This window comes from Macaca thibetana, chromosome 8 (assembly GCF_024542745.1).
Source record: "Macaca thibetana thibetana isolate TM-01 chromosome 8, ASM2454274v1, whole genome shotgun sequence".
NCBI lineage: Eukaryota > Metazoa > Chordata > Mammalia > Primates > Cercopithecidae > Macaca > Macaca thibetana.
The window spans coordinates 49,888,486-49,912,679 of NC_065585.1; the positions used below are offsets into that span (position 1 = coordinate 49,888,486).

The 24,194-nt window shown below is 40.2% G+C and overlaps 1 protein-coding gene across 2 annotated transcripts in view; it reads left to right on the plus strand.

Annotated features, from left to right (window-relative positions):
* The window catches only part of CFAP418 (cilia and flagella associated protein 418), a 1,191,950-nt gene extending 1,184,499 nt beyond the window's left edge, over positions 1-7,451 (plus strand). Inside the window, exons 6-7 of one of the 2 annotated variants that reach the window (XM_050800553.1) lie at positions 1,559-1,654; positions 6,373-7,451. In XM_050800553.1, coding sequence (XP_050656510.1) covers positions 1,559-1,654; positions 6,373-6,526 — 250 coding nt within the window. In that variant the 3' untranslated portion in view covers positions 6,527-7,451. The remainder of the gene's footprint in view (positions 1-1,558; positions 1,655-6,372) is intronic. The other variant, XM_050800554.1, reaches the window with a different exon arrangement.
* Positions 7,452-24,194: the final 16,743 nt, after the last annotated feature.

The following is a 24,194-nucleotide window of genomic DNA, read 5'->3' on the forward strand; positions in this document are numbered from 1 at the left end:
TCCATAGACTGGTACTAATTATGATCTAATAGAGTAAATCGTAGCAGTGGAATGATTTCTTAGCTGCAAGTTAGTTTTATGTTTCTCAAAGGACAGTGTTTGTAGGAAAATGTGGTGGTGTGAATAGATTTGAATAAACTACTAAATTTTAAATTAAATTAAAAAGCTGTATTTAACATTATGGTTGAGATTTTACACATACAAAATGTCAGGAAATTCTAAATTATAGTTCCCACAACAGCAATAATTCAGCCAAATTGCACATGTGTATTAAGGCATTAAAGTTAACACTCTGTGCAATCATGTAATAAACTATGTATGCATAAGAAAGCAGGTCATAGTAACTTTGGGAACTATCATTTTGCATTTCCTGACTTGTACATTCAAAGTCTGAGTTCAAATGTGTACAAATGTAGTTGTTGAATTTCCAAATGTAGAAATGCAACTTCATAAATTGCTAACAGTTTGAAAGAAAATATGGACTTGCCTATGAAACTTGTATAGGTTTTAAATGTTTCATTATTATTATAGTTAATAGTATTTTTAGAAATACAAAGCATTTATTCTCAAAGAAACTTTCAGGCCAAAGGTATTTGCAGTTTTGAAATTAACGTATCTGAACTTTGAAGGGAAATAAATGAAAAAAATCTAATGATGAGTTTGTTTTATTTTTTCATTACAGAAGTATTATGTGCTTACTGGAAGAATAAAAACAAAATTGAAACATGTATAAAGAAAAAGATAATAATCTCCCTTCCTTTCCTTTATTCAACCACTCCTGATGCAACCAGTGTTACTGTGTAGTATGTAACTTTACATTTTGCTCCATGTTCTTATAAACTTCTAGCCACCTATATAGGAATTTATTGGGGGGGTCGTTTTTACAAAAATAGAATCATGCTATACATGTTAGTGTGCACCTTGGTTCAGATATCCCTCCAGGTTAGTATATAACCTAGTTATCATGAGCATTGTTTATTTCTTCTCTCACTACAATCAAAGCTCTATGAATACAGAATCTCACTAGCACATACCAGACTCTCAATAAATATTTTTTAAGTGAGTGAATGAATGCATTATGCCAAGTTGTGAGGCAGCAAACAAATACAATCTTTTCCCAGCGCTTAATCAGCTTATCTGAGAAACAGATTCATTTTAATGTCATGTGACATATTCTTTGGTAGAGATATTCCTGAAAATTTCAGTAGGAAGGGAAGCATTTAAAGAAGTTAGCTTATGTGAAGATCTCCCTCAGACCTAATTTGAAAACCATGGAATTAAAAGATCTACAAATCTATTTTCTTTTGTATCTATATAATATATGTGTATGTTCAGTGTACAAGATCGTAGTAAAATAGGTTTGTGCAAAAATTTAACCTTAAGGTTTAGACTGCAAATAATGCTTTAGTATAAAGATTTATAATCAGATTAATCTGTACTTTTCTGTTGTTTATTCAGTAGTCTGTAATATGTGGTATATCCCATAAATAAATCACCGTGTCTTCACATTTAAAGATACCAATAATCTTTAATATACAATTTTTTTTTTTCTGAACAGAGCATGTGACCATCTGCGTTGTATAGCCTGTGATTTCTTGGTAGTCAGCTATGATGACTATATGTGGGACAAATCATGTGATTATCTGTTTTTCAGGTATGTTACTAAAGAACTTCACTCTGAAAAAAGTACCAAGTACTTTATATTTCTTATTTTGATATATTCTGTCCGGGTGGATTCGGCCAGATCATGTGGGCTTCACCTCTTCAGTATAGTCATGTGCTACATTATGATGCTTCAGTCAGCAATGGACTGCATACATATATACATGGTGGTTCCATAAGATTATAATGGAGTTGAAAAATTCCTATCACCTAGTGACATCATTGCCATTGTAATATTGTACTGCAATGCATTGCACATGTTTGCAGTGATGCTGGTATAAACAGTAACATGCTGTAGAGGTTTGTAGCCTATACCATATAGCCTAGGTGTGTGGTAGGCTGTACCGTCTAGGTTTGTATAAGCTCAATCTGTGATATTCCCACAATGATGGAATTGCCTAACAAAGCATAAGCAATGCATGACTGTGTTTCTGTCATCCATCTCCTCCTCTCCATCTGCCTGCTGTCAGCCTAGATAAGGACATGTTACTTCTGGACAAGAATACAGAAGTAACCTCCTCACTGGTTTTTCTGCCTACAGTCTCTTCTTTCAGACCATCCTTCCCTTGTTCAGAATTAAATCATAGCTCAGAGTATACTGTCCTACTGCTCAACACCCTTCCACCTACAGAATAATGTCCAAATTCCTTAGCATGGCGTTCACGACCCTCCATAATCCAGCTCCCATCCATCCATCATGCAGCTTTGTCTTCCCACAATGTATATTTCACCTTTGAAAGATTTTATTTACATGAGAGTACTCAAGGCTCCCATTGCCTCTGACTTGGTACAACCTCTTTACCTCCTAGGATGCCTTCCCACCATTTTATCTACCTAAACCCTACCTGTCCTTCAGAGTAAAGTTCATCACATGTCTTCCATGATTCTTTCACCACTCTCTCAACTGGAAGAAAACTCTTCCCTTCCTGTGTATTCACGGTGCTTTGAACCTATTATATACTGTAATATAAAACTGAAGCTTTTAGGTTGGTGTATGACTACCTTTCTCCTTGTGGCTGAGATAATGTCTTGCTCATATTTATATAATTTGCACATTCTTATACACTTACAGAATACCTAATATATTTAAGGTGTTACAAGTTATAAAAATATATTTGAACTTTACATTGACATTTTCAATTAAAAATTTAAAGCTAAAAATTAATACAGTGTATTATTGCAGCACTTTTCAATAGCATAAAGAAAAGGGTAAGAGACTTTCCCCTACACCTCTTTTGGCAGCCATTCTTGGGTAAATCTATGAGTATACCCTAATTTAATAGTTGTTAAACTTTCTCACATCAAGAACCACTTTGAAAATCTTATGAAAACTTTGAATCCTCCTCATACATATACACACAATTCAAATATAAAAATACATGGAAAAATTATAACTTTAAAAATTTTACAGTTTCCAATCCAAATAAAGCCTAATGTATTCCCAAAATCTGAGGTCAGGAACCCATACTTTTAGGCTTAGCCCACTTTTTACCCTATAAGTGGAAAAGCTGGCTTTTAATTACAGGTTGACTTTTCCTTTTCTGACTTTTCTAAACCCTCTGCTATTTACTATCTACTAGTTAATCTAATAAGTGGCTAATAATCTCCATATGTCTCCAAGATGAAGCATGAATTTTTATAAAACTATCATAGGATAATAAAATGCATGTAACATCAAGACAGTGGTGAACACAGGCATAAAGTAAACTATGGATAACTTAGTTGGTACTTGAGGAACTTGCAGCATCTCAGAGTCATCAAGAATACCAGTTGGTTTACCCTAGATCTGTGGCAGCCTGGTTTTAAAATACATGTATTTTTAGAAAAAACAGTGACAGCTAGAGGATTTATTATACTATTAAAAATAAACAAGTAGTCATTATTTAAATCAGTAGAAAATACTGTCTCAGTTTTCAAGACACTTAGGAATATCTCTGGGAGATAAGAGAATGGAACAGCTAAAGAATAAGGCTGTCTCCACCATCAAGATATAAATCATTGATATGATATTTATTTTGTACAGTATATTGGTGTTTACCAGTAGACATTATTCAGCACCTGGTCTATGACACTCTTAGATACTGGGCTCATAAGATGAGAGGAACCCAGGGGAAGGGAGACATGGGCGGGGACAAGCATGTGAGCAGCAAGTTAATAGAGACAATAAGGCCAAGAGCACTGATGGGAGGTGAGCCTTGGATAGGAAAAGGAAGACCTCTATGACTGAGAGGAAGCCAGCAAGGTACTGATGTGTTCAGGGAGAGCTTGCCAGGAAATTGAAGGCTTTCATACCTAGCGACCTGGTTTTGAGAATGAAGATGTGATCTGCTGAAAATAAGAGAGTGGAGGAGGATGTGGAATAATCACTGAGGAAACCAGAAGTGGACAATGACCAAAGACAATTTACATATTACACAGTGGAATGCTGTTCAGTTGTTTTATTGTCCTATTTTACAGATGAGAGAAGTAAATGTATCCTAACTTTGAGAAATTTTAGAGCTTTTTTTTTTTTTTTGAGATGGAGTCTCGCTCTGTTGCCCAGGCTGGAGTACAGTGGCGCAAACTCAGCTCACAGCTCGCTGCAAGCTCCACCTCCCGGGTTCACGCCATTCTCCTGCCTCAGCCTCCCGAGTAGCTGGGACTACAGGTGCCCGCCACTATGCCTGGCTAATTTTTTGTATTTTTAGTAGAGACGAGGTTTCACTGTGTTAGCCAGGATGGTCTCGATCTCCTGACCTTGTGATCCGCCCGCCTCAGCCTCCCAAAGTGCTGGGATTACAGGTGCGAGCCACTGCATCCGGCCTTTTTTTTTTTTTGAGCCAGTCTCGCAAGCCGCGTTGCCCAGGCTAGAGTGCGTGCTGCAATTTCAGCTCACTGCAACCTCCACTTCCTGGATTCAAAGGATCCTCCGGCCTCAGCCTCTTGAGTAGCTAGGAATACAGGTGTGCGCTACCACATCCAGCTAATTTTGTAGAGATGAGGTCTCACCATGTTGCCCATGCTGGTCTCGAACTCCTGAGCTCAAGTGGTCCACCCACCTTGGCCCCCCAAAGTGCAGGGATTACAGGCATGACCCCCCACAGCCGGACAAGTTTTAGAACATTCTAAAAGAAGTGTAAGCTATACTTACCACCTTGCCACAACAGCTGAAGAAAATGCTTTTATTTTTCTATTAAATCATGTGTTTTCTTTAAGGAATGGAATGATTTTTCCCTAAGCTTTTAAGATATGTGCATTTTAAAAAGCATTTTAAATGTCATAATTAGATCCCTGCCTATTCATGATTTCTAATCCTAAAATCTCCAAGGATTCAGTCAAGTATCAAATGTTAAGTTTTCAAAATATTTTGCAGATCAAATAAAGGACATTTTTCCTCAACAACCTAGTTTTGGCAGGGTTTTTTTCTTTCTGTTAAAATTTAGATTATTCATGTCTTCCCTTAGCTAAGTCGTTTAGCTGGTCAGTCTGTTTCCTGAAGTCAGACAGTTGGCTTGGAAAATCTCTCAGGTTTTGTGAGGTTCTAACCTTCTAAATTGTGCCTGAATTTTGTACAGTGTAATATTGAATGTGGTGCCCATTGACCAGCAGAGGGCACTTTGTAGCCTGCCTTCTGTTGTAGTGATATCCGCAAGTAGTGGTTAGGTACTGTATCTCTTTTTCCAGTATTCATACTGTATTTCATCCTTTCACTTTGTATTTTTTCATAATTTTTTAAATTTTTTTCCATTTTTCTTTGCCATGGAATGTTTATATGAACTCGTTACATGGATTATCATGAAATCATAATTGATTTTTTTATTAATTAAACTTCTGTAGTCTTTTTTTATAGTAGTATAAAATCCAGTGGTTATCATTTTTACGATGGCCCTACTTGTTGATTTAATTATTTCAACATTATTAATATTTATTTCAGGATAGACTTTTTGTTGCTGATAGTATGAGTAAATAGATCATTGAAACTAATGAAAATTTTCTATAGTTAATTCATCAGAAACCTATGATCTTTATGCCTCTGATGTTCTCTCAACTTGCCATATTGTAGGCTTTTAAAATACAGCATAGGTGAGTATCTGAGGTAGGAGATGAACCACCATCCTTTCCATCCTATTTTCATATTATTTAATCTCTGATAGGATGTTCGTAATTCTTCAGCCCTTTAGGTTACTGTATTCCACAACAGTCAATAAACTGGCCTAGAGAATTGCCATAAAAAGTACAGATTATCAAAGAAATACCATCAGAAAGAGAACACCGAAGCATATCATCTAATGTTAGTGTGAGGGGATCTTGGTTGTTTAGTGTTCGGATACTGGGAAAATAAGAAAATAGGCTGGGCACCATGATTCACGCCTGCAATCTCAGCGCTTCGGGAGGCTGAGGTGGGTGGATCACTTGAGCCCAGGAGTTTGAGATCAACATGGACAACATACTGAGACCTCGTCTCTACAAAAAAAAAATTTTTAAGCCGGGCATAGTGGCACATGCCTGTGGTCCCAGCTACTTGGAAGACTGAGGTAGAAGCCTGGGAGGTCAAGGCTGCAGTGAGCCATGATCGTGTCACTGCACTCCAGCCTGAGTAACAGTGAGACTCCTAAAAAAAAAAAGAAAAGAAAAGAAAGCAATGACCTTTTTAAAAAAAAATTTTTTTTTTTTTAATCATTAAGTAGTGAACAAAGGCACTATGCTAAAACTTTCCTGTTTTACTGATAGGAACAACATGCCAGAATTCCACAAATTAAAAGCTAAGTTGGTAAAGAAGAAAGGAACACGGGCATATGCCTGCCAGTGTAGCTGGAGAACTATTGAAGAAGTGACTGACCTTCAAACAGATCATCAGCTTCGCTGGGTTTGTGGTAAACATTAAGAATGCAGACTGCACATTCGGACAGATGCATCCATGAGAGCGGTCTCCGTGAATCATCATCATATTTAGACAATAGTCCCTAACAATACCATTCCCTGTGGGAAAAGGCAGTGAATTTTATTGATACAACTACATACATTTTTGAAGACCAAATGGACTAAGGAAGATAATGTATTATAACACTCTGGAATTATTCCTGATATATGGATGTTTCACTTTCTACATTCTTTACTAATGTGACATCTACATTCTTTACTAATGTAGGCATCTACATTCTTTATTAATCTGTCTTCTGTTTAATAGAGGTTTGATTATGGAGTTCCATACAAATATCTAGTTTTTCATTAGCAGCTGCAATGTTGATTGCTAATACGTTTAGCAAAACATTCCCCCACTTGTAGCAGTTAAAGTGGATAAAGCCAGCCAGGGCAAAGAGGTCATTTAGGAGTGTCTACAACACTCCAGTCAGATCTCTTGTTACCAAAGATCATAATTTAGACATGGCAGAAACCAGGTAATCAGTGGCTAACGGAAGGGTACTCAGGAGTAGTTACAGGTATTTTGCAAAAACACTGCCTCATGGCTGATCTTACCTCATGAACTCAAAGCAATGTTATGCACAATATTAAATATATGTTACTAGTTTTAGCTTACTTTTCCCTCTTTTGTTCATTTAACTATTAAAAGTTATTTTCTCTTTTGAATAACCAATAATATATAAAAAGTTTGATGCATCCAAAATCATAAAAATCCTAATACATACAGGTTATTGTTGGATTTACCAAGTACTTTCTATCCTTTAATGCCTAAAACTCCATCAAGTGAAGTAAACAACAAGTAATATAATTTTTCAGGCAGCCTGTGGACTTTTCTGGTAGGATCAGGTTAACATATCGTTTATTAGGTGAGTAAGTGAAAAGACAAAGCATAACTGAACCAGCAGGTAACCTATTGGGCTTCTTCCTGACATCACTGAGATCTGAGGAGCCCTACAATAGCAGCACATTCAGGAAATCAGATCCCTCAAAATTTCTAGTTCCCAACCCCATTGAGAGATTTTGGGAGCTTTATAATCTGCCACAAACCCTCTGCTACATATGTACTATATAGTTTAAATGTGTGATACAGAGCACACTGAAAGGGAGTAATTGAAACAAAGTTATAATCTTCTTAGTCTTATGCTAAATTTATTCCAGCCATCCTACTGAAGGGAGGAAGATCTGATCATTAGAATCCTTTTCCTAGCCATGACATATTTACATACTTGTAAAATTTACTGTAGTAAGTCTAGCATTGCAACAGAATAGATCTTATAATGGCCAATCCTAATACTTTTGTATTAAGGATACCATGACAGACTAAGCATGGTGGCTAACGCCTGTAATCCCAGCACTTTGGGAGGCTGAGGAGGGCAGATCAGCTGAGGTCAGGAGTTCAAGACCAGCCTGGCTAACATGATAAAACACCATCTCTACTAAAAATACAAAAATTAGCTGGGCGTAGTGGTGCATGCCTGTAATCCCAACTACTCAGGAGGCTGAGGCAGGAAAATTTCTTGAACCTGGAAGGCGGACGTTGTGGTGAGCCAAGGTTGCACCACTGCGCTCCAGCCTGGACAACAGAGTGAGACTCTGTCTCAAAAAAAAAAAAAAAAAAAAGGATATTATGACAGATTTTATCTTTTAATAAAAATGTATTATATCCCAAAAGTTTTATCTACATGTAATTGAGTCAGAAACCTAGGGGGATGTTGATTGAAGTCAACTGCTGGAAAAAAATAGCAGAGCAACAAGATGCACACATTCAAAACTTCATAGAATTTGACACACTATTCATAATGGTGCAATCCTTTTTTATTCCAGTAAGCAAATTTACTAAATCACTAATTTGAAAAAAGAAATTTTTTTTGAGACAGAGTTTCACTCTGTTGCCAGTTTGGAGTGCAGTGGTGCGATCTCAGCTCACTGCAACCTCTGCCTCCCAGGTTCAAGTGATTCTCCTGCCTCAGCCTCCCGAGTAGCTGGGATTACAGGCGCACGCCACCAAGCCCAGCTAATTTTTGTATTTTTAATAGAGACAGGGTTTCACCATGTTGGCCAGGATGGTCTCCATCTCCTGACCTCGTGATCCACCCACCTCGGCCTCCCAAAGTAACCTATATTGCCTCTACGTTGAAGGGACAAAGTTGTCCTGTTTTTTTTTTCCTTTTATTATTTCATTATAACTATCCTAAAACGTACATACATTGCCTATGTTTGGCATTCCATAACATAATAATTATAATAATTGCCCAATGTCAGAAATGTATGTGTGAGTTCCCATTTTTATTGGCAATTTATAAGCTTTTTAATATTGTACTATTTAAAACTAAAATGTAGAAAGAATATTATGTTTATATACAATCAGATAAATTATTAACTGTTGTAATTTAAGCTGAAAATGAAACTATTTTAGTAGAAGAAAAGTATAGTTTCTAATCATCTATAATTTTAAAATGCAAAGCCTATAAAACTTTCAAGATGTTTTGCCTATTTGTTTTTTAATATTTATAATAATTTTCTGTCTTTAGCAAGTAACTATTGTTAAGCCAGGTAACTTCTGTATTTGAACTGTATTTTACTCTCAGACCCTCATCCTGCCTAGAAATGAGTAATAAATAATTACTCTGTATTATTTACTTCTTTTATTTTATAGTAAAATATTCATTTGGATGGGTATTAATTTGAAATCATTTTGATGATTTTTTTTTTTGAGACAGAGTCTCTCTGTTGCCCAGACTAGAGTGCAGTGGTGCAATCATAGCTCACTGCAGCCTTGAACTCCTGAGCTAAAGTGATCCTCCCACCTCAGCCTCCCAAAGTGCTGGGATTACAGGTGTGAACCACTATGCCCAGTCAAAAAAAATTGTTTTAGTGTCAACAGAAAAGTTTCCAAGCATCCAGTTAAACAGATAATTTGTTTACATTGGGGAGGAGAAGTATGCCATAACTCTGATGTATGTGTGTGTGTATACATGCATGCATAAAGAGAATGTGTGTGTACATGCATGTGTAAAATAACATTCACAGGAACAGGTCCAAGTTTAGGAAGAAGAGACCATGTTGACTTGGCAGTATATACCTAGAACCTGTTTGTTGATGTCAGTAAACTTAGTACTTTTTCTTGGGCCAGAGAATGTGTCATCAGACTCTGAGTCTGAATTGCTTTCTCTCTTTTTCTTACTGATATTTAAGAATATGAAAGAAAAAGGTCTTTGTATCCAAAAGCATTATGATGAAGCTTAGCCATAAACTTCAAATGCTGATATTTCTCAACTGTTGTTTTAACAAAATCTCTTATCAGCCAACCTACTGCTCCCAGTAATCAGCAATATCTCTTGTAGAAAATAGTTCCTGCAGCAAAGAAAAAATTTAAAATAGGCAATCTCTTTAGAGATTTTGCATCTTATTGTATTTCATTGGGTTTGTGACATCATTTTGTCCCCTATTTTAAGATTACACTAGAAAAACTAAAAAAGAAAAAAGATTTCATTAGTTATGTATATATACAAGTACATGATAATTAAATTTGACTTTCCCCAAATGCCTTGAGATAAGGGATGACAAAATGAAGTGTAACAAAATCAGAGTTCAGAGTCATGTCCCTTAGAAAGTTATGTGACTTTTTTTATGCTTCATTCACCTTATCTATATGAATTGTAATACCGCCTTTGTAAGTTTGTTGTAAGGATTAAATCATATAACACATGAAAAGTTACTAGCATAGTGTTTGGTTCAGAATAGCTGCTTAATAAATGTTCTCATTCTTTTGTTATTATTATTATACTTTAAGTTCTGGAATACATGTGTGGAACGTGCAGGTTTGTTACATAATTATATACGTGCCATGGTGGTTTGCTGCACCTATCAACCCATCATCTACATTAGGTATTTCTCCTAATGCTATCCCTCCCTTACCCCCCAACCCCCCAACCGGCCTCCGGTGTGTAATGTTCTCCTCCCCGTGTCCATGTGTTCTCATTGTTCAACTCCCACTTATGAGTGAGAACATGCAGTATTTGGTTTTCTGTTCCTGTGTTAGTTTGCTGAGAAGATAGTTTCCACCTTCATCCATGCCCCCGCGAAGGACATGAACCCATCCTTTTTTATGGATGCATAGTATTCCATGGTGTATATGTGCCACATTTTCTTTATCCAGTCTATCATTGATAGGCATTTGGGTTGATTCCAAGCCTTTGCTATTGTTAATAGTACTGCAGTAAACATACGTGTGCATGTGTCTTTATAGCAGAATGATTTGTAATCCTTTGGGTACATACCCAATAATGGGATTGCTGGGTCAAATGGTATTTCTGGTTCTAGATCCTTGAGGAATCACCATACTGTCTTCCACAATGGTTTGTTCTCATTCTTTTTCCTTCTAAAATGAATACTGTCTAAATTGAAGTAATAGGGCAGCATGATTCTTACAAGTCATTTGTAAAGATGTTTGTTTTATTTATTCCCTATGAGGAAAGCAGCAATGCTATCATTATTTTTATAACTAGTGACTGTACACATGGCGACCTTTATTTTATATAAGTTGAAGCTACAACTTTCCTATTAAAAAAAAAAAAAAAGATGCTCCCCCTAGCCTGCCTCTTTCTGTGTGGCTTAAACCTAAGTCAGTCATTATGAAGGCATTCAGGCCTTTCACGGTATCTTTTCGGTTTCATCTGCCTCTGCTTTCCTCCTCCTCCAACCAAACTGCCTACCTGCTGTTCCTCAGATACACTCCCTCATCTTATCCTTTCAAAATCCAACTCATTTTTCAAAGCCAGTGTCTTGTACAACAGCAGTTCTCAAAGTGAGTTCCACTCTTAGGGGTCTTTCAGGTGGTCTACGAGATCAAATCTATTGTCAGTCAGAAGATGTCAGTTTCCTTCTTCACTGTGTTGACGTTTGTGCAGATGGTGGAAATGGTAGATAGCGCTGCTGGCTCCTTACTTAGCACCAGTCAAAGCAGTGATGCTGTGCACCTCCCATCAAAAAAGCCAGTTTCACTTAAGAATGTCCTTGATAAAGGCGGTAAAAATTATTGCCTTAGCCTTCAAAAACATGTCTTTTTAATATTCTGAGTGACTAAATGGGAAGTACAACTAAAGCACTGAGCAATTGTCTGAGTTGTGAGCTGAATGAACTGCTTTTTTCGTGGAATGCATTTTTGCCTAAAACAACAGCTGACAGACAGAAACTATGAGCATTCAGAAAAGTAATAATGTGAGTCTCCTCCAAGAAAATAACTGACAGAATGTTAAGTAAAAATTAGAATTTCAAAATATTTATATCCACTGTGAGCATGTCCCCATTATTTAAATTCTTTCCAGATCAGACTAGTGGTGATATTAACAAGCAGTTTTTTATACTATATAATGAAATGTGACAATATCTGGAAGATCTGTATAATTCAGCAAACCAGTATTGCCAAAGGAACCAATACATGATATAACAAAAGTATACATTTAAAATGCAAGATAGACCAATAGATTTTAACATAACTGCATGCTGAAAGTTCATTTGATACGATTTCAGTTTCTACATTGCAGCTAACTTTTAAGAAACTACTCCTTGTAAAGTTTTGATGTAGTATGGATAAATAGGCACAGTTACCTGAAAAGACTATTAAAATATTATCCTCTTTTCCAGCTGTATGTCTGCATGAGGCTGAGTTTTCTTCTAAGGTCTCAGCCAAAACAACCTATCGCAAGAGAGTGAATGCAGCAGTAAATATGAGAATCCAGCTGTCTTCTGTTAAGCCGGAGATTAAACAGAGCAGCAGAAATAGAAAACAAATGTCATGTTTGTCACTGCATTTGTTTTGGAAAATGCAGTTATTTTCATAAAAATGTGATAATATATAATGGGTTTATTTTTAAGTATATATGGTCTTAATGTATATTTTTAATTTCTAATACAATAAAAATCAATAGATATAACCAAGCTTTTTGGGTTAAGAATGTAAAAGGGCCAAAAACATACACTAAGGAAAAGACAGTAAGTGATGCTGGGAAAACTGGATATCCCTCTGCAGAAGAATGAAACTAGACCCCATCTCTTGCCATATACAAAAATCAAACCAAAATGGATTAAAGATTTAAATGTAAGACCTCAAACTATGAAACTACTAAAAGAAAACATTGGGAAACTCTCCAGGACATTGGTCTGGGCAAGTATTTCTTGAGCAATACCCCACAACCATAGACAACCAAAGCAAACATAGACAAATGGGATCATATCAAGTTAAAAAGTTTCTGCACAGCAAAGGAGACAACCAACAAAATGAAGAGACAACCCACAGGATGGGAGAAAATATTTGCAAACTTTCCATCTTACAAAGGATTAATAACCAGAATATATAAGGAGCCCAAACAACTCCATAGGAAAAAACTAATAATCCAGTCAAAACTGGGCAAAAGATTTGAATGGACATTTCTTAAAAGAAGACATACAAATGACCAGTAGGCATATGAAAAAGTGCTCAACATCATTGATCATCAGAGAAATGCAAATCAAAACTACAGTGAAATACCATTTCATACCAGTTAAAAATGGCTTGTATCCAAAAGACAGGCAATAACAAATGCTGGCAAGGATCTGGAGAAAAGGGAACCCTTGTACACTGTTGGTAGGAATGTAAATTAGTACAACCACCATGGAGAACAGAAAACTAAAACTAAAAATTGAGCTACCATGTGATCCAGCAATCCCACTGCTGAGTATATACACAAAAGAAAGGAAGTCAATATATTGAAGAGGTATCTGCATTCCTATGTTTGTTGCAGCTCTGATTACAATAGAAGCAACCTAAGTGTTTGTCAACAGATGAATGGATAAAGAAAATGTGGTACATATACACACCAGAATACTATTCAGCCATAAAAATGAATGAGACCCAGTCATTTGCAACAACATGGATGAAGCTGGAGATGATTATGTTAAGTGAAATAAGTCAGACACAAATATCACATGTTCTCACTTATCTGTAGGATCTAAAAATCAAAACAAGGAACTCATGGACATAGAGAGTAGAAGGATGGTTACCAGAGGGTGGGAAGGGTAGTGGGGACCTGGCAGGGTAGGTAAGATGGTTAATGGGTACAAAAAAAATAGGAAGAATGAATAAGACCTACTATTTGATAGCACCACAGAGTGACTACAGTCAATACATAATGAATAATTAATTGTACATTTTTAAATAACTTAGAGTATAATTGGGTTGTTTGTAACCCAAAGAATAAATCCTCGAGGGGATGGATATCCCATTCTCTGTGATGTGCATATTTCACATTGCATACCTGTATCAAAATATCTCATGTGCCCCCGTAAATATATACACCTACTGTGTACCCACAAATATTTTTTTTTAATTTTTCAGTGTAAAAAAGTTATGAGACGAAAAAGGTTGAGAACTGTTGTACACAATCCTGATTACCCTTCCTAGCCCACCCTACCCCAGCCTAAAGATGTAATTTCTCCCTCTCCCATCTGCTTTCAGACTTTGTTTCTCATATAATACCTTGAACTGTAATTATTTGTGTGCTTATTGTATTCATCTTGGAGATTCGATTTCAAGCTCTTTAAAGTCTCTGAGTGGTACAGGGGAAACTGGGAGAGTTTTGTCACTAACTTCCTGGGATCACTCTAAGTAAGCCAGAGTGTCTTTGGCCTCATCTGTGAAATGAGGATTAGATTATTGTTTTCTTGTTTGTTTGTTTTTGTTTGTTTGTTTGTTTTGAGATGGAGTTTCACTCTTGTTGCCCAAGCCAGAGTGCAATGGCATGATCTAGGCTCACTGCAACCTCTACCTCCCAGGTTCAAGCAATTCTCCTGTCTCAGCCTCCTGAGTAGCTGGTATTACAGGTGCCCGCCACCACACCCAGCTTATTTTTGTATTTTTAATACAGACAGGGTTTCACCATGTTAGCCAGGCTGGTCTTGAACTCCTGACCTCAGATGATCTGCCTGCCTTGGCCCCCCAAAGTGCTGGGATTATAGGCATGAGCCACCACACCCAGCCTATTAAGTTTTCTTCTTACTTGCAGATGGTATGAGTACTGTTCCTCTAAAAGTACCTTGGTGCACCTAGTGTTGTGCTATCCACACATTGGGAGAGAAGATCCCAGATTCTGGGGTCAGAGAGACATGGGTTCCAAAAGATACCATCTGTCTTCTCTGAGGCTGCACTAGAGACATAGTTAGGATTGAGTTAAGAATTCAGTCTGTCCCATACAGTCCCATGAGATACAAATTGAACTAATTATAAGAAGTAGTTGAGAGAGAAAGATGACAAGCACTTTTTCCAAGTGTGGTACTATTGTTCACAGTTATTCTGTCTCCTCTCCCAGAAGGATTGTATACCCTCACCTGCTGAACTCAGGAGGAGAAGAATGACATCCCACTCTTTGAGATGAAAGGACCTCAGGAAGACAGTCCCAAGAAAGCCATGTTCAGTTAAGGCAGGGTGAGGGCATGAGGAGCTCACTTACCATGACGTGGGCATTCCAGAAGGCATGGTGAATGAAGTTGGCCAGGAGACAACAGTTGGGGGTGGTAGGGAAGGCAGGGGGTGGCAAGAGATGGGGAAGAACGAGCAGTATTAGGGTGAGAGCCTGGAAGGAACTCATATTTCAACCAAAAAAATAGGTATCAGAGCCCTGGGGGGATTGAGCGGCCTTGATCTAACTGCATCTGGTCTCTGCTAGGACAAGGCAGTTTCCATGTGTGATGTAAGCTCAGGCTCTGGCCCTGGGTGGTAATCCAGGCTGCAGGGTAGGGAGGGAGGTCGGGGAGAGGGATTGTCAGGTTGTTTGCACCCAGTTCAGCAGCCTACATCCTTTGCTCTCACCTTTGAGTAGAATTGATTTAAATAGAATCCAATTTGTTAGGAGACTGTGAAGTTCATTTCTGGCTAGAGAAGTACACAATACCCAAGAAAAAACGGTGTTGAAGTATTGTATCTTCGGAAGGCCGTTTCCAGGCGCTCTTGAGTACTTGGGAATGAGGCCTAAGTGCTAACTCTTACCAAGCCTTTGTTCATAAGAACAAGTTAGTATCGGGGATTAAGTGGATTGGGGTTCAGATGGATTTAAAAAGTGGGAAAGACTGAGGGTCCAGGCTTCAGTTTTGCTGGAGATTAATACCAGAGAAGAGACATGGAGGAAATTGAGGCACAAAAACTTGCCCAAAATCACACAGGTTGTAAATGGCAGAGTAGTGTTCAGACCTAGCTCAGTTGAGTAACACAGGGCTTTCACCCTGGTATTCCCCCATTGAGCCTTGACAGACCAATAGATGAATACACTGGACTGTAAGAATATACAATCCCAGTGTTACCAGAATAATACTTTCAGATACTTTGTATGATTTTATTTAGAGGAGCCAAGATACAGTGCCTGACTGTAGCTATGTCTCAGGTTGTCTTCCCAGTGCTCATGGACAGGCAGCAGCTTCCATGAACAGTATGAGAAGGCCAGGTTAGGCGCAGCAGGAAATAGTTCGGTGACCCGTGAGTCAAGTCTGCCATGGGCTCAGGGGTGTGGAATGAGAGACTGCCATGGGTTTGCTAACCCTGGCAGTCTCGGGATTGGGGGCTGGGTTCTTGTCTAGCTCAGTGCTTCACCCTGGCCTCAGATAGGGTCAGCTGGAGAGCTCTAAAAAGTGTCAGTAACCCAGGCCTTAGGCCCAGAAAATCTGATTCATTTTTCTGCAGCGAGACCCAAGCATTGGTACTTTTCAACAACTCTCCCACTTATTCTAGCGTAGTACAGCCAGGGTTACAATCCACTAACAGCAATAAGACCTTGGGCATATCATTTTCCTCTCTGGGCTTTAGTATCCTCACCTATTACAAAACAATTATCTAAAAGAGCTTACTGCCTGTATAAAAATATTAGGTTATACTAAGTGATTTTTAATGTCCCTCCCAGAATTAAAGTTCCATGAATCTCTTTTCATAATGTAATCATTCAGAAATAATTATTTCATTTAGGGTTGAGTGCGTATTGTGATCAGTGTTTCTCTTAGTCCCCTAGAAACAGTCAGTGCCAACTTCAAGGTTTGAGTTCCCTAATGACCAATTCACTTTACGTAGAAAAGAATAACAGCCTCCAAAGGTTGATAATACAAATTCTTCCCATTAGGAGAAGTATCTTAGAGCGTGTGGCCCTCTAGAAAGTGAGTCATTGGCACCATCTTCCATTGCAAAGAGCAGCACTTATTAGCAATGTTAGGTAGAAAGCAGGACTCTAGAAAGTGGATGGAAAACAATAGAGAAACTACGTAACGTAGAAGCCATTTTAAGTTCTTAGAGTCAAGTAAAATTGACATTCACAGGTATGTAGGGAAAATTGTAAAAGATCTGCTCTCAAAGAATATAATGCTTAATCCTTACATAATTTTTTGAGGGATGGGGGATTAGACAAGAGTTTGAAGGCACAGATAATGTGTGCACTCATGATGCTCAGCACCACGTCCTCAGCAAAGGAGCTCCAGGCCACTTCTTGCCTTTGCCCCTGTTAATAAGCAGAGTCTCAGCCAGGCCCGGTGGCTCAAGCCTATAATCCCAGCACTTTGGGAGGCCGAGACGGGCGGATCACGAGGTCAGGAGATCGAGATCATCCCGGCTAACCCGGTGAAACCCCGTCTCTACTAAAAAATACAAAGGAAAAAAAAAAAAAAAAAAAACTAGCCGGGCGAGGTGGCGGGCGCCTGTAGTCCCAGCTACTCGGGAGGCTGAGGCAGGAGAATGGTGTAAACCCAGGAGGCGGAGCTTGCAGTGAGCTGAGATCCGGTCTGGGCGACAGAGCAAGACTCTGTCTCAAAAAAAAAAAAAAAAAAAAAAGCAGAGTCTCACACTAAACAGGCTGCTGCATTGTGTGAGGTTATAAGCACAGGTCTAGGGTTAGACTGCCTGGATTTGAATACTGGCCTTATGGGGCATGTGATGTTCTACAGGGCACGTATCCTCCCTGAGCCTCTTCTCCCCAGCCTGTGCAACAGGGATAAGAATGCTCACCTAACAGAGAGTGATGCTGGGAGAAAGTGGATGGGATAATCCATGGAAAGTATTTAACAAGGCTCCTGGCACATAGTAATTACTTAATAAGTGTGAATTATTTGCTGAGATCTCTGTACAATGTAAAAATGCATACCTTAAACATGGCTCTCTGCCATGATTCTAGATAGGTTTTTTCCCTCAACATTCTTCTTTTTTTACCTTAAAATGTTTGTCCCACCAAGTTTCATCTTATAACAGGAGGCCCAAAGTGACACATTTTAGAGCCTTCAAAGCAGAGGACCATTTCACTTAAATGCCCACCTGCACTGTGCCAGGCGTGGCAGTAGACCCAGAAGTGCCAGACACCAGACAGGAGCGAAGGTTGGCAAAACATGGGTCATTTCCTAAGGAACTGTAATCATTGGTCTTTTACATCAGGTATCTTTGACTCTGGTCAGTACCACACATCAAGTACTACCAGGCACAGTCAGTGCGTTTAGGCTACTTCACAACCGAGTGAAATTCAACACTGGCCATCCCCCTGTTGCTCATCATTGATTATAATGTGACCAAAATGGAAACTGCTAACCTATGTGTCAATGCTTGTGCTGGAAACATACTGCTTCCAGATAGTGGGGGAAAAGCAATTCAGTTAAATGTCCCTTTTATGGGTCTATAATTCTTACTGCAACTTCAGGTCGGCTGCTGAGTCCTCAAGTCACATTCTGAACCCAACTCCGGCTGTTTCTGAGACCTGAGGGACCCAGCAAAGGAGGGAGGTCCTGAAGCAGCCTTTCCAGGGGTAGAGTTAGTGACTTACAGCGAAGAAGAAAGAGACAAATTTGTCTCCAGGGACTCAGGGTTGTAAAAGACCCACCATCCCAAGCACTCTAAACAGTGAAACAAGTAAGTTGAGAATCTAACCCATAGCAGGCGGACTGACACTGAGGACCGGATCTCCTTTCTTTGTTGGGCTTTGGTCTCTCAGGAAAAGCACCCAGAACGCTTCATCCAAATCTGCCTGCTATGAACAATATCCCATAGTGGTGGAGCTAAATGTTTTTCTCTGGCTGAAAATAGAAATCCTCCCTAGTGTAAACCCCCCGTCTTTGCTTTTAGGAGAAAAGGATAGGCACCAAATATTAGGATCTTTCCAGGGAAGTTTACCAGCCCTTTCAACACAGAAGCACTTGTCATCTTGAGCTTGTGAGCTTGAGCTTGAGCTTAAGCTTGTGGGCTTGAGCTTGCTTTCTGGGAAAGAAAAATTGGAACCTTCTAACTGATTCACTTAAAAAATCAATTCTGTGGCACTTAAAGGAATCTAAGTGAATCTAAAGTTAAAGACAAACAATGAAATGATTCCTCACCTACAATGAAAGGTTGAAAATCAAGGTAAGGACCTTGGTGAGCTGAGGGAGGAAATCACAAGGGCATGTAGTTAATGCTGATGGGTTCTTTGAGGCCAGGAAACCAAATCTTCATGACCTTTGAGCATGATTGTTCAGCACAAATATTTCCAGAGTACAGTAATTTGGTTTTGTTTTTAAGAGTTGTTGTTGCTTTTTTTTGATGAAAAACAAAATGAAAAATTATTTCATATTCTCACTTTTTTGTGCATTGAAATATAGTACATAAAAAGCAGAAATCCCTCCATTATCCCAAGAGAGAAACACTGCTCATTTAATGTCTGTCCTTCCAGATTTTGGGATGAATGGATGGATAGATGATAGAGATATTTACTGAAATATTTTTCTTAATAAAAATGGGTCCTGTCCTACATATTATCCTGCCATTTGCTTTTGTTTTACTAAACAGCATATCATGGCCGTCTGCCCTGGCCAATATACACATATTTCTTAGAATGGCTTTGTGGTATTCATGGTGTGGGTGTTCCATGAGTTCTCTAACCATTCTTCTGTTTATGGAGATGTTGGTTTCAGTATTCTCCTGTTATGAAAAATGCTTCAGGGAATATCTTTGTACATATATTGGTACACATGCTTGCTAGTATTTCCTTAGAAACAGATTATTAAAAGTGGTACTGCTAGGCAGAGATTATGCATTTATAACAAGCTTCAAGGTGATGCCTGTTTGCTGTTCTATGGACCATATTTTGAGCAGCAAGGCCATGGATGTAGTCTGCCCTGTAACAAATTCAACTAATCAGATCAGCAAGCTGTAGAGGCCACATGTGGGCATTCTGGTGGATAGTGCCAGTGGAGCCCACTCTTGCCAACTTCAGTGAAGCCATCTTGGACCCTCCAGACCTGCCAGTCTGCCATGTAAACACCAGCAAGTGACTTCAGCTGATGTGGAGCAGAAGCATTGCCGGGCCAGGCCTGTCTGGTTTCAAGGTTCATAGAATTGTGAGATATAGAATAAAATGGTAGTTCTGTTAAAGCCCTACCCCAAAAACACTGGGATTGCTTGGTCATAGAATTTACATGTTTTTAATTCAGATGATATCGCCAAATTACCTTTTCACAAAATTGTGTCAATTTCTATTAGTACAACTAGGGATAAGAGCGACTAATTTTTTCCTAAAGGCATGGAAAGAGTCAGTGTTTGTTGAGCATTATTGACTGTTTAAAATATATTTTATCATGAAATATTTCAAACATACAGGAAACCACAGGGAATAGGATAAAATAATAGTTCAAACATTTTTGTTGTTTCTTGAGCCAAATTTAACGGTAATTCTGGCTGACACAGTGGTTCATGCCCATAATCCCAGCACTTTGAGAGGCCGAGACAGGAAGATGGCTTGAGGCCAGGAGTTGAAGATCCTAGGTAACATACCGAGACCCATTTCTACAAAAAATGTTTTAAAATTAGTCTGGCATAGTCCTAGCTATGCAGGAGGCCAAGGCAGGCAGATCGCTTGAACCCAGAAATTCAAGATTACAGTGAGCTACGATCAGGCTACTGTGTCTAACCTAGGTGGCAGAGCAAGACCCTGTCTCAAAAAAAAAAAAGTAATTATTCTTCAAAGAATTGTCCACATCACATTTCAGCTAAATAGTTAAACTGAGATTTCAATCCAAATGTGTTTGACTGCAAAGCCCAAACTCATTTTGTTTACCAACTTCCCTTCTTATATAACTCATATTGTAGATATACAGTATTTAACAGATGTCTTAAGATTTTGGGTCATGTTGCCTAAGTAGCTTCTGAAGATCACAAAACTAAAAAGAAAAAGAACAACATCTGGCCTAGCCTCTGGCTGTCTCTCCATCTCTCCCTCCCATAGCTAAAGTATCTCAGCCCACTCCCTTTGCCTTGCCACCCCCTAGGGCTGTAGACAAGTTTGTGAACTATCACCTTGCAATCAGTGAAGCCTTTTGCCAAGGGCTTCTTGGAAGAAGGGGCGGGACATGGGCAGGGAGGGAGAAAGTGGATTTATCAATGAGATTCCTGTTGGCAGGGATTGAGAATGGGAGAAGGTCAGGGAAAATTAGGGAAATGAAAAATATTTAAGAAATACAAAGTAAGAGGAGTCAATCGAGGTCATATTTCTAAAAGAAATAGGTGTGTGAATTATGACACTCTGGGCAAAGAGAGTTCAGGCCATCTAATGCCAGCCACCAGGTGATAGGTACACAGAGCTCCCAGCACACAGGACCCTGGCATGGGGAGGCACCTGACATCCAAAGGCACTTTCTTCATCCAGGGTAGCTGAAGGGCAGGGGCAGGTGGTAGAGGTAGAAAGACGCATGCCAAAGCCCTGTGCTCAAGGTTCGAGAACACAGCTGAGTCCCCTCCAGTGCCATTTCAGTTCCCCATTGGTTACCTGGACAGCCATGAGCCACACTCAAAGGAGGAGGAGTGGGAGGGGGGTGGCGAGGCTCGGGCATAGTGGGCTACAGGTCCTGAACCCTGCCCTGCGGGGAGGCAACTGAGGCCTGGCGAGAATTTGAGTTCAGCGACAGGGGGCCAGCACTGCTGGGGGACCCGGCGCACCCTCCGCAGCTGCTGGCCCAGGTGCTAAGCCCCCCACTGCCCACGGCCGGCAGCGCCAGCCAGCCGCTCCGAGTGCGGGACCGCCAAACCCACGCCCACCTGGAACTCGTGCTGGCCCGCAAGTGGCACGCACGGCCCCGGTTCCTGACCGCACCTCTGCCTCCCCACTTCCCGGTAAGCAGAGGGAGCCGGCTCCAGCCTCGGCCAGCCCAGAGAGGGGCTCCCACAGTGCAGCGGCGGGCTGAAGGGCTCCTCAAGCGCTGCCAGAGTGGACACCAAGGCTGAGGAGGCGCCGAGAGTTAGGGCTGCTAGCATGTTGTCACCTCTCAAGGCCTTGGTGAACTCCTGCCTTTCCACTACTCAGCAGCCCCTGTGCCTATGGCCCATGCCCACCCTCCAGCCCCAGAAACCAGCCTGCCTGTTCCACCATCACCCGCACCAGGTCTGTGTCCTTCCAGCCATCCTCAAATGCTGCCATGCTCCCTTTGCTGCCCCCTGATCACTACCTGACAACCACAGAAGCTGCCACCACTTTGTTCCTAAGGTAAGGGAGGGCCTTCCTTGCCTGTGACAATCTGAGGGGAGTGAGTGCAACAGCCTTTCTAGGGTCATGGCCACCATCACAGATTTTTCAGCTCTGCTGAAGTCCCTTGGGCAGTGAGGGAGCATGCTGTGTCACAAGGGCATCAGAGGACCTGTGAGGGAGCCCCAGAGGGTGCAGGTGAGCAGGGCAGGAAGTACGTTGGGCAGCTGCATGCTCAGCTAATTCATTACCTGCTCCTCTGCTTAACCTCTGTGAGCCATATTTAAACACAGGAAGGAACTGTGAATGCCCCCAGTAAATGCTTTGACACTGAAGCTCTCTTCAGTGTTTAAGCTTATCGTGTTATGAAGGTACAGGTTGTGTTCCCTGGTAATAACTCGTATCTTTTCTGAACAGGAGTGGGGCTTTAGGACACGGAGAGTCGGCAAGAAGACAGCAACTTGAAATGAAAACGGCACAGGTGGAAGGGACAGTAGATTAGGTAATTCATCAAACCCCTTCATTTTACAGATGAGTCCACAGGCTCAGAGCCCTCGAGGGACATGCCTGAAGACACAGAGCATTGGTATAAGGAACTTTTTAAAGGAAAAAAAAAAGAGTCTTGGAAGTTATCAAGTCCAGCCAGGGGTAGCTAGGCCCTTGAGAAAGTATCTTTGATGTCCTACCCCTCTGTTTAACCTGCCTAATTCTTCTCTCTCAGCGATTTGCCCAGTCCAGACCTCTCCAGATGGTCCCCTGGATTCTGCATCCCTCTTTCACCTCCTTTTTCCTCAACCAAGACAAACCACTCCTGTCCAGTCTATCAGGGCCTCCCTTCTGAAACCAGCTACTCCAGTTGAAAAACAAGCCAGTAAATAAATGTCCTCCCCTACAGCTGGGAAGAGCTGCTAATGGCTTCTAGTGGTTCTGCACTCTCAAGGGTGTTCTTTTTTTAATTTAATTTTTGAAAAGCCAAAACATGTATACGGCTCAAAATTCAAACACTGTAACAATTCTCATTCCTGTGCCTGCCTCATTCCATCGGGGCAGTTCCCATCCCAACTCTCAGTAACTGTTTTTTATTAGTTTCTTGTGTATCATTTCAGAGTTTCTTTATACTCATATAAGCAAATACAGACATATTTACAAAGAATTCTCAAGTGTTCTCAGAACCATAAGCCAAAGCAATCTTGCTAACAATAGAACTTAAGGCACTTTGTAAATTTTATTGAGCAACAAGGCTTTCCCAGGGCCCCTTTTGTCACACCATATAAGTGGCTACTTTCTTGTAGTTGGAGTTCCTTGCTCTGAAGAAAATTGGTTCCAACAGGGCTTTGTAATAAGATCATCACCCAGAGAGAACCACAATCTGCGTCTCATTTCCAGGTATGAAAGGGTGAAGGGGTGGTGTTGGAGAAGCCAGGACCCCTCTCTTTATTATTCATTCGTTTGTTGAACATTCCTAGGCACCAGGCATTGAGCCAGGTCCTGGGGACACAAAGACAGCCCCTGTGCTCATAGCAGAAGGAAGACAACATAGGCCGAGGAGATTGTCCACTTGTGACTCACCAGATCCAACCCAGGCAGGTCTGTGTTTAAAAAGAGAATTGAGTCCTGTAGCTGAAATGTGCAAGGATAGATTTGACTTTAGGGACAGCTTGAGTTAGAGCTTAAATGATGTCACTAGGAGTCATCTCTTGGCTCTGCACCCTCTGGGCTAGTTCAATTCTCAGGCTACTCATGGTGGCCTAGGCAACTTCAGGCTTAGGTCACCACTGTGGACCATGGAAGTAAGTCAGGATCTCAAGAACTCAAACCAAAATCCAGAGACCACGTGTCCTTAGCCCTGATTGGCTTATTTAGATCACCTGCCTATTTCTGAACCAATCCCTGAAACCAAGGGGCATGGATTGTCCTGATTGGCCTAGCCTTGGTCACATGGCCCACTCTTGGCTCCTAGGAGTCGGGTCAACTTTACCCAAAGCACCCAGGATGATGGTGGAGGAGGAGTGGTACCTCAAAATAAACCCAGGGTACCATAGCCACACACCAAATAAAGAAGCTGCCAGGCCACAAAAATAGGTGTTGTCCCCCACACCCATGTAATTACAAGTGAAGTGCATGTTTCATATGGGAACTGCAAGGTGCTGG